The 10,928-nt window shown below is 42.4% G+C and overlaps 1 protein-coding gene across 1 annotated transcript; it reads right to left on the reverse strand.

Moving 5' to 3' along the window:
• Positions 1 to 9,750, reverse strand: DEGS2 (delta 4-desaturase, sphingolipid 2). The gene is made up of 2 exons (XM_072864665.1): positions 9,012 to 9,750; positions 1 to 2,289 (listed from the first exon to the last, which is right to left on the reverse strand). Exons 1-2 carry the CDS (start codon positions 9,726 to 9,728, stop codon positions 2,146 to 2,148), a joined length of 861 nt encoding a protein of 286 aa, XP_072720766.1. The 5' UTR covers positions 9,729 to 9,750; the 3' UTR covers positions 1 to 2,145.
• Positions 9,751 to 10,928: the final 1,178 nt, after the last annotated feature.

Below are 10,928 nucleotides of genomic sequence, written 5' to 3' on the forward strand. Positions count from 1 at the left end.
GGAAGATAGCATAATCTTTATTATGGTTTTTATTTTAACTTGCTAAGTTGGCCAAGCTTGCTAAGGACACGGACACGTTGAATCATGGAGTGCCAGCAACACTGAAGTAAATTAATGAAAAAGTGAAACTCCTGGCATGAGCACCAACACAAAGAAGTCAATGGAGGTTCCCGCACCAAAGCTACTTCCTTTGGGAGAAAAGGCACCTGAAGAACCAGTGCAGTCTGAAGTGTCAGAAGAAGTCCCGTTCTTCTGCTTCCTTTCCAGAAAAAGAACCAGACCAAAACAATATCTGTGCATGAACTGGTATTCAGCCCCTGCATCACAAAGGATCTTGCACTGCTGAGCAAACCTGGGCGTTTACCCAACTGCCAAAATCAGACAGATGAGGAAAATGAAGGAAAGGGAAATGGAGGAGGAGGAACCCAAATTGTTGTGGGCTAGCTCAGCTGCCTGGTGTGCTAGGCTAGCGAGCGGACAGACTGACTCACTGGATCCAGTGTTGTAGGAGGAAGGAACGAAACTGTGTTTATTGAGGAAATCAGGCTTCCCAGGTCTAATAGCATACTTTGAGGCACCAACGAGAATGCAGAATAATCCTTTTCTTTGCTACAGACATGGATTTCCAGAAGAAAACAAAAACCTCAAACTGTGGAGGGTTAGGTTATAAGAGAACCTTTATAGATCTATTCTCTTTTAACCTCTTAGTAAGGACAGAAGTAAGTTGTCAGCTTTCCAGGGTGGAGGGAAGTTATTAGATGGCATCTGAACTCCTGCCTCCCAAGATATTGTTCTGCTTGGAGAAAAGTATGGTGATTAAGGTTTTTGATGATACAGAATTATTGAGAATAGGCAAAAGTTGATAGTTGGAGAGGACAGGTAGGAAGATTTAACTATTCCGGTGGGCAGAAATGACAGATGAAGGTTAATGTCAATAGCACAAAGTAAGACATGTAGGGAGAGAAACAACCCCAGCTCCATATTCCAGGTATATCCCCTTAACACCTTCAGTGGCAACTTTTATATAGCTGGAGTATCACATGCTTCCCAAATGTCAAGTCAGTGCCCCTTGAATGACCGAGGAAAAAAGTCACTATTATTCTGAAAGCGGTTAGGAACAAATATCACCATAATGTCTCCATATGAATGTCTTCACTGACACATACTTATAACTCCTATGCACAGAAAGGGGTATAATATAGAGAAGACCAAGAAAGGTGATCAGGAATATTAACAACCTTGGCAAGCAGCAATTAAAATTAGAACCTTTCCATTCCCAGAAGGACTTACAGTGCAGAAAAGGATGAGAAACATGAAGTTATGAATACTGTTGAAAAGGTGAGTGAGAAAGGACCACCCAGTTCCTCCAGGGGCACATCCATGCTGCTGATCAGGCAGCGAGCAGAAGACTAAAGAAAGGGTTTCTCCATGCCACAGTACAGCTCTGCCAGTTAGCTACACTGAGTATTAGATCCTAAGAATAGAAATGCATTCAGAAAAGGTTTAGACAAAGCCCTGGAATAAAGGTCAAACAGCAGATACTAAAATAATGATACAAATGTACAAAAATATACACATATTCCATTGCATATACAAAATCTCTGCTACCAGCAATTATCAGAAGTAAGATATTAGATTAGACAAAACATTGAGCTAAAGGCACCCTTGTGTTCTCCAGAAAGTATCATTTGCTACTGCGTGCCAGTCCTCCCTGCTTCCACAGTCCTGTGCACGCAGAGCATCTACATCTAATCTGGCATGAAGAGAAACCAGTCCTAAACTACACACACGCATGCTCACACATACACGCACTAAGCATTCTCCGTTGCAGACCAGGCCAAAACTCAGATTTAGGCACATGTGGCCCAGGAAGTTAACTCTCAGCCTAGACCAAAGGTTCACATAATCATAGCTCACTCTAATCTAGTTTCTCAGGGTTACATACACAAATATCCTTTATTATTAAAAAGTATCAATAGTCTAAAATAGTGCATCCAATTCCTTCATTTTCACACTCATCCTCTTGGTCTAAGGAGCACACATCAATGCTACTTCAGCACACACAAACATCCTTCTACTTCTCAGAAAACTCAAGCCATTCAAATGAACAAACAGAACACTAATGCGGCTGGTGGAGCTAGTCCGTTAGCTTTCTTTTGCCAGCTTATATAGTCTCTTAACCCTTGAATAAGGACCAATAGTGTCATCAAAAACAAAGTCCCACAGAACTCGAATCCAGGACTGGTGATGTGGGAGGTTATCGTAATATTCTGCTGCAATCTTCTTCACCTGGAAGAAGAAGAGAGAGAACGAGCTGTTTAGCTGCACAGTGTCAGGTGTGTTTCAGTCTTCACGTTCAGATCTGATACCACAGCCATAACCTGAAGTTACTTGTTATTGCTTGTGAGCTTCTGAAGTTCAGCCAAATGAGATGTACTTAAATGCATCTAGATACTTCTTAGCAGATTTCTGATGTAAGTTTTGCCTCACAATGTCAGAATTTGAAAGATGATGGATCGCTGCCTTCAGTCTGAACTATTTTCTCTCATTTCGGAGACGGAGGGATCTCTGCAATGAGGTGACTAATCCACCTTGTAAATTGCCAAGACTCCAACACACTGTATTTAAAGCCCTGTTCGCCACTCATAATACTTATCTGCTGAGGGTTCCAGGTAGGAGAGAAATACCAATTGAGAAAATGCCAGACACAGCCTTGCCTACACTTCATTTTCTTTCCTCCATTCTGCTACCGCGATGCAAATCTGAGAGATGGGTTCCTCCATCAGGCAGAGGAAATTGCGGGGGCAGTCCATTCTCCTCAATCTGGTGTTAAAAATGCTGCAAGATTCATTATTAGATCACAAGTCTAATAAAATTTCATCCCTGTTACAAATCCCCAAGTCTTAAGACTGTTGCCATCAAAGAAGCATTGCACATCACTGGGAGTGGCACTTGTACTGGGAGTAAGGCCAGAACCAGAGGACAAAGAGGTTTCAAACCTGGCAGGTTCAGGGGACTATAAGGATTCCCGAGTTATCAGTAGTCCTAGCTCCAGCTAGATGCTCTGCTTTTTGAACACACTTATGAAGCAGCAGAGTCTGGTAACTTGTACACTTGCACATAAACTGCTTGGGCATGGTTTTGTTACAGCTCCACCTCTTAGACAAACAAAGCTCTATTCTAGAGTAGTTTGTCTTGATGGACAGCATGACTTCTCTCTTTAAAAACCCTGCAGAATTTTAAAGCCAGCTGTGCTGAGCACAGCCCAGACTTACAGTGAAGAGAGAAAAGGTTACACAGAAATTGTCATCCAGGAGGAGGGTCTCATCAGCATCCGAGGTGTAATGGTGGAATCTTAACACAGCATTTTGACTGTTTGTGAAAAGGTAAGAATCTCAGCAAAAGTTAAATTATAAGCCAGTACAGCTCACTGCTAGTTACCTTGTTAATTCAGCTTCCTAGCAGACACTTCCTGTGAGGTAGGCTGGGCAACGTACAAGTTTCATTAAGATCTTTTACCTCTGTACTGCAGCCCCTATGCAGTCCTTGTGCTCGTGCCATGGTAGTGCTGTGTTGGAGGTGGAATCAGAGAATCATAGAATTATTTAGGTTGGAAAAGACCTTTAAGATCATCAAGTCCAACCGTTAACCTAGCACTGCCAAGTCCACCACTAAACCATGTCCCTAAGCACCACATCTACACCTCTTTTAAATACCTCCAGGAATGGTGACTCAACCACTGGCAGCCTGTTCCAGTGCTTGGCAACCCTTCTGGTGAAGAAATTTTCCCTAATATCCAATCTAAACCTCCCCTGGTGCAACTTGAGGCCATTTCCTCTTGTCCTATCACTTGCTACTTGGGAGAAGAGATCGACACCCACCTCTCTACAACCTTCTTTCAGGTAGCTGTAGAGAGCAATAAGGTCTCCCCTCAGCCTCCTTTTCTCCAGGCTAAACAAGATTCAGTTCAGGTCTGATTATATTCTGCCTTTCACTGAATACCTCTGACTTCCTGATAATTCCCTATATCCTGCTTTAAAGTGTTGGTCTGTACTTCAAATGTGGTTCATTTTCAATGGGATTCAGACAATATCAGCATTTCCCCTTAGAGGTATTTGTTAATGACTAGAAGAAGATTGATTTCCAGGCACCGGGTAAGATCTCTGGAGATGCAGATTTAGTTCCCTGCACTCCTTCTATAACCACAGTCAGAAATAATTTAATCTGGGTTTTGTATCCTCCCGTTTCCCAGCTGGGTAGTTGAAATAGCCAGAGGATGAGGGGGCAGACTATTTAGACAGTAAGCTCCCTTGACTCCCTTGAATGAAAGCCACTAATGAGGCCTTATGCAAACACAAAGGGGGTCTCAGATACCCAGCCCCAAAAGCCTCACTCCAGCTCTGATGTGGTCATTCCCTAGCACACTGCTGCTTACAGACCTTCCCTCCTACCTCCATTTTAGAAGTTCTGCCTGAATTTTGACTTGCAACAGTAATTCAGCCCTCATCTATACTAGCCAAGTTCATACGGCAAGTCTACCATTCCCCTCTTCTCCAGAACCCCCATATATTTCTTGCCCACAGAAACAATGGTCTGAACCAGACACATTTTCTCAGCTAGGTACATTATTCTGCAGAGCTCGTGATCATATTAGACCCTGACCACTACGAGGGCTTCAGAAAGTCTTTCTGTATTGCCCCTTGCATATGGAAGTGGAGGGCTGGAGATTCACAGAAACTCCTAGGAACAATGTCTCAGGCAGTGGCTGTGCCCTCTGGCACCAAAGGCTAACTAAAAATGACCCCAGTGATGAAGCAGGAAAAAGTGGCTCAGAGAAGAGGCCAATAAACAGCCTGCCCGTGTTCAACCCAATAGTTTCTGCACTTTCAGCAAACATGAGCAGCAGTATAGTCTGGGCATAGCGCTGAAGAGCTCAGGCGGACACAACATGCAAGTCTGGAAACTTGCACTTAAATATATTCCATACACATATTCTGCAGTTGTATTACAGATTTCAAACAGGCACCTAGAATACAAGCATTATTGGATAATTAAGATGATTAATCAAAATACCCAGCAGTGAATTTTGAAGAAGATCATACACACCTCATTCTGGAAGCAGGCAGCCCTGTCATGGCTGGCAAGCTGCTTGCCAGCATCAGGTGTGGAGGAGTTGCTTGTTCACCAAGCATATCCATTTAGCACCTTCCTGCAGAGCATGGTGGCAGTTCATTCTGAATGGTCAGTATGGAAGCCACAAGAGATGACCAGGGGCTTGCACTGGAGTGTGTTACCCTAGATCAGCTGCAGGACAGTGACTCCCACCTACACGAAGTAGCTCTTTGCTCTGCTTTCTGCCCAGCAGCACCTTGTGCAGGAAGGCAGGCAGCACTTGCACCATCAGCAAGGTCTCTGCGCTCTGGGCAGGACAACTGTATGAGATGTACAGAAACAACAGCTCGGCTATTGTAATTTCTTTCAGCATGTCCATATGTAAAACAAAATTATCTCCTCCTTACCTGCCAGAAAATCTGGGGGATGGGAAGGCAGAAAGTAATTGGTTTTTAACGCAGATTCCATTTTAAATACAACATTAAACTACATCTATTAAGTATGTTTGAAGCTGGAAAAGTAATCCTCCATGTTGCATTCTGCATCCAGCACAAAACCTGTGGATGGCAGTTTCCAAGTAACAAGTTTTGCAGCCAGTGTTACGATCATTGATGGTCTCAAAGAGGATGGCACTGTGGCAAAGTATTCCTAAGTCCTACTCCTGATTTCCCCCCCCAAGCTCTCCATATTGCATTGGAGATGGTCCATTTGCTTCAACTCCTCCTTTCCTTCCTCCTTACAGATCTCAGCTGTAAGGCTTAACTGACTACTAGTTTGTGAATGGAAGTTCTCATGGAAGGACAGCAAGAGATCACAAAGTCTGCAAGAAGCTTATTAGGCACTTGGCACCTGGTATATTGAGGCTTTTCTTCAAGTAGATCAAGGTGGTAGGTAAGAAATGACATCTTTCAGACTGAAACTTTGCTTGTGGTTTTGTACTTGTAGAGCACAGCAACAGGACCCCGATCCTACTCCATTGTATCAGATAGGCACAAAAGTTAAATGCAACCTAATATTTCACCACGGCTGTTATAGACCCTTTGTCCTGTTGCTATACAGAAGCTAGAGATCCTTATAACAAGAAGCTGAAAAATGATGTTTAGAATGCTAGAAGGCATATTACAGAAGTTCCCTCCATAGTCCTTGACTGGGGGGGAGCATTCAAGCTAGCCCTCCTGGCCATCACAGGGTTAATGAAATCTGCAATTCAAAACCAGCACATCTACCATGTTTTCCAGTCTTGTCTGTCTAATAAATCTGGTTTCATACCATGTCTTTTCCTTTTCCCACACGCTTAATGAGTAACTAGTTTGCCTCTGGTAACACGGCAGTTTTTATTGCAGTTTATAGGAAGAGTACTGAGTTCCTCCTTCTTCTCCTGTCCCCTCTCTCCATAAGTATATTCAATCCTTCAGATAATGAAGAATGGTTCTTTTTATTAATTTGGTAAAGAATGCAGTATTTTATTGCATGCAAAGACTAATCGAGTCATAAATCTATAGGGTTTTTTTTAGAGCAGGTCCTTCATTATAATGTTAGATTTCATGGTCTCTTGCATAACCTCTCATTATACTGGTGGGACAAGTTCTTACTGCACACTCATGTCACTCATCTTTAATATCTATAAGCTTACAGCACAGCCTAATTCTTCCTCTTTCAAATCTGTCACACTCCTAGGGTAAAGGTCTTTCCAGTGGCAAACACATTACTCAGAACATTCTGAATGAGACACCTGTAACAAAGGACAAAGCTGAATTTACTTTTCTGATAAGCAAGTGGAAGACCCAGTTGCTTTCCAAGATTAAGATCCAGTTATTCTCTGATCCTATTTCTTCCCTGCTCTCAATCATGCAGGAACCAAATAAGATCTTTATTCCACTTTCTACTAGCCAATAATTAAAAATAAAAATAGCTATACTGAGAGGTCATCCATATTACACAATTCAACTATTAGAAGTTCAAGTGCCTAAGAGACTAGATATGAAAAAACTAGACCTTTGCTGAGTGAAGAATTTGCTGGGAGGTTAAGCAGGGGGAGGTTTCTAGCCCTACCTGTGATGAAGTTCAAACATTAAAGCTAGCCAGAGAGGATCTGTCCCCTTATCTCCTTTCACCGAAGAGGAGAGAATTTTTCTTCTCAGTTTGCAGAAAAGAATAACCAACTTGTTTTAATGGACAAAATATTTTCTGCAGTAACTGTTTTGCCAAAGGATGTTCATTTCATAATAGATATTCACTTGATCACTTGTCAAAAACTCAAAGTTTTCCACATAGTTCTGTCAGGCAACAACAATTGACAAGCCTGATATCTCCTCCACCAGCAGGGCAAGTCTCAGCGGCCCAAGAGCTAGAAACACGTGAACACGAGCCCATGAAATTCAACTAATAACTCTATCCTCTTTACACAGGAGGGCAGACACTTCCAGCTGCTGCACTGCCTCGAGGAATTATGGTAAACTATTTGTAATGTGGGTGGGGAAGGGCTTTTCAGGTCTCAATCAGGTCTGGAGCAACAGTCCCAGCAAGTTCAATTAGTCACTCACCTCCCTTGTGTAAGATACAGAGCTAACCTCCTTCTCTTCTTCCATTTACATTTCAGTAATCTAAGTATCTAAGCCTATCTAACAAGTTTGAACATTTGAAGCTAAAACTAAGCTCATACACTGCCCTGAGCTGAGCTGAGGGAGTGCCTGACAGAATTCACATGTGAGCTTGGGTGCTTTACTGGCTGCTCTGAACCCTGCCAGGAACGGCCAGGACAGACCTCCAGCAGTAAAGGAGGTGTGTTGAAACAGAACTGCAGGCTATATAGAGGATCCCCACGCTCTTCTACACCACAAGAAAATCTCCTCTTGTTTTTAATCTCTTCTCAGACAGTGCTTCTGTGATGAAGAACGTTAACCCGTAAAGCAGGGTTTGCCTGGATATATCATCATAAAAGTTGTACATGTTATGCAGTAGTGGGGAGGTCACAGCTCCCGTACCTCAGCCTCCTCAGCTCTACCTCCACCTCATGAGGATGTTGCAGTAGTAGCCCCCAGCTTTGCATCAGACCAGAGACAGAAAATGTTTCCTTCCTCCTATGCTAGAGGATTTGTATGTAGGAGTAAGACTTCGAAGTCACGTACCTTTAACACTGTGAGCACCTGCTGAGGAACCCTTGTATTAAAACCCAGAAGAGCAGCTACATACCTGGAGGGAGACTGAAAACCATTCCTAGACACCTGGGCTTTGCAAATTTGATTCCCACAACTGATAAAATGTAAACAAAAAGGGGGTTGACTTTCAAAAGAGGAAAGCCACAGCACTTTCCCAATGACAGATCAGGCATCCTCAGTTTCTGTGGGTGGGGCAGCAGAGCTAAAACAAGTCATATAGAGTGGGGCTTTATTTTCTAGTGCTATTTGTGTCAGGCTGGAACATGCCCCAATATTTACATCATCTCAAAAATAGAAAGACTTTTATTTGATGTTAATCAAGCAATATAGTTAGCAGATTGATCATTAGACAAATTTCAAGTAGTAATTGCCACCTGCCTCACTTTAGATACGCCTTTAAAATTCCAAAGAGACGAAACCTGGTGGCTGAGGGAAGGAAATGGAGAAATTTAGAGTATTGTTGGAGGATCTTATCATGCAAAAAGTATTCCTCAAGCCCTCTGAGGCTCAGATGTTCATGTTTCCATCAAATAAATGAAATATTACAGCAGTTTGGCAGCCATTTCTCTCAATCTCCCACTTAAAATGAAATAATTAGAAACAAATCCAAAAGCTTTCTTCTTTTTTCCTTTCTTTTTCTTTTTTAAAATTGATCCATTGCTATGATTTGGAGTGATTTCTTTGAGACAGTTTAGCAACTTTTATAAAAATCCAATTCACTCGTGCTCGTGCCATACTTACCATTGGCAATCTGCATCCCGGAATGCTGGGGAAGTCATGATGCTCCATGTGGTAGCCTACATTAAAGGTGAGCCAGTTCAGAGGTCCGTAATAAGAGTATGTCTCATACCCTTTCAAGAACATGTAGTGTTCTGCTATGAAGTGCCCAGAAATGGGATGTAAACCCATGCAAAGAATTGTACCTGCTATTAAGTAAATAATGGGTTTGAGCCCCCAAAGGTAGTAAATTATAAGGTCTATAGAAAACTGGACGAGAGCATTAAAAATTTCCATTCGTGTAATTGCTTTGGGGTTCACATACAGTGGTCTCAGACTGTAGAACAGAGGTTGGAGGAAAAGCCAAAGTAGTTTCCGAAGGGGCGTACAGAAGAACCAGCCTTCAAAGTCTGTGGGAATGTCCACATCCAGATTGTCCCCACCAAGGTACCGATGATGGTCAATGTGGTATTTCTTGAAGGAGGCAGAATAAGGGATGCCAATCGGCAAGTTGGCAAAGACTGCAAACCATCGGTTCCACTTGGCCTGCTTGTTCCCAAAGGCAACATTGTGTGAAATATCATGGATGGCTAGGGTCAGCGAATGGTTGATGCAACCCCCAAAAGCATAAGCCCAGAAGAAAATCCATTTCCAAGATAAGTCTTTCACCAGGTAGCATGCTAGAAACTGCATGAAAACCATTCCAGATACAATCCACTTTAAATGTGGATCCGGTCCCATCAGAGTCTTGATCTCTGGATACTTTGCTAAAGGGAAAAATGCAGAGAAAACCTCATTAGGTCACAGTGAGGTAAACATAATCACCACTGGCACTCTATTTTTATCACCATATGTTTGAGGCCCTAGGTTTACAAAGTGGCAATTCCAGAGCCAGATTGCCACTACAGTGAAAGTTTTACTAAGGTATGGGCTCCATTCCCACTGCCAGCATCATGTCCAATTGTGACTGATATTGATATACACATACAGACATACACATATCTATACACACATACATATAAAAAATAAAATTTACCCTGATGGTCATTATGTGGCCTCATGTGCCTTCACAAGGATGGGTATTAGTTTGCCAAAACCCACCAGATTTAAGCTCTAAGAAGCACCTTCTGTCAAGTTTTTCATTTTCCTTTTTATTTTGCCCAATCCAGTTGCTATTTTCCACAAAAGGGATACAACTGCCTTCTTTGTAGCCCTTTTCATACTGTTGCTTCAGACACGCTAGCAGGGGAAGAGGGCTGAGCAACAGGCTCGCCAGGTTTTGCTCTGTGGTTAGATGACAAATGTAGCATTAAAGAAAAATTCCTAAGTATTTGAGTGTTCATCAGTGCTTCCAACACGTACAACTCTTTGCACATGGTAACATCACAAGAAAGTAAGTCAGTAATATTATCAGGAATTTGTAAGACAGAAATTTTTTCTCTGTTCCCATTCATTAGCCTGTTCCCAAGTCACATACCAGAAACAGACATGAAAGTCACATAAATAATCACACAGCAGCTTCATGCGGCCTCACAAATGCTGCAATACAGCATCAGAGAGACATGGGCTAGGCTTGCCACGTCTGACCTGTGTCAAGACAGGACCAGCTTACTGATCTTTAGTTCTACTGGCCATTCATTTGTCCTTTTAAGAAAAAGAAAATACACAGAAGTACAGCTTATCTGTTAGGTGCTGTTCATTGCTTCAGGTCTCTTCTTTACAAACCTGCACTTCTCACTTCCAGTATTAACTTGCACAGGAATTTTTCCACTGTTTTATGGCTTTTACCCACCCACTGGCCTCCCTTCTTTTACTCATACTCTGCATTTCTCAATAATTACAGCTTACACAGATAAGACTGTAGGAGAAGTCACTCATTCTGAACCCTGAGGTTACACAGTTTGTCCCTGTAAGTTTGATAGGCCCACTTTATGAATAGAA

This window comes from Ciconia boyciana, chromosome 6 (genome assembly GCF_034638445.1).
Source record: "Ciconia boyciana chromosome 6, ASM3463844v1, whole genome shotgun sequence".
NCBI classification, from domain to species: domain Eukaryota; kingdom Metazoa; phylum Chordata; class Aves; order Ciconiiformes; family Ciconiidae; genus Ciconia; species Ciconia boyciana.

Bases quoted from the DNA above. Each gene is read 5' to 3' on its own strand.
- DEGS2 (XM_072864665.1), bottom strand. From the start codon at position 9,728: ATGGGACCGGATCCACATTTAAAGTGGATTGTATCTGGAATGGTTTTC. The intron at 2,290-9,011 runs GTAAGTATGGCA...TTCTTCTTCCAG, and splicing joins CGGGATGCAGATTGCCAATG to GTGAAGAAGATTGCAGCAGA.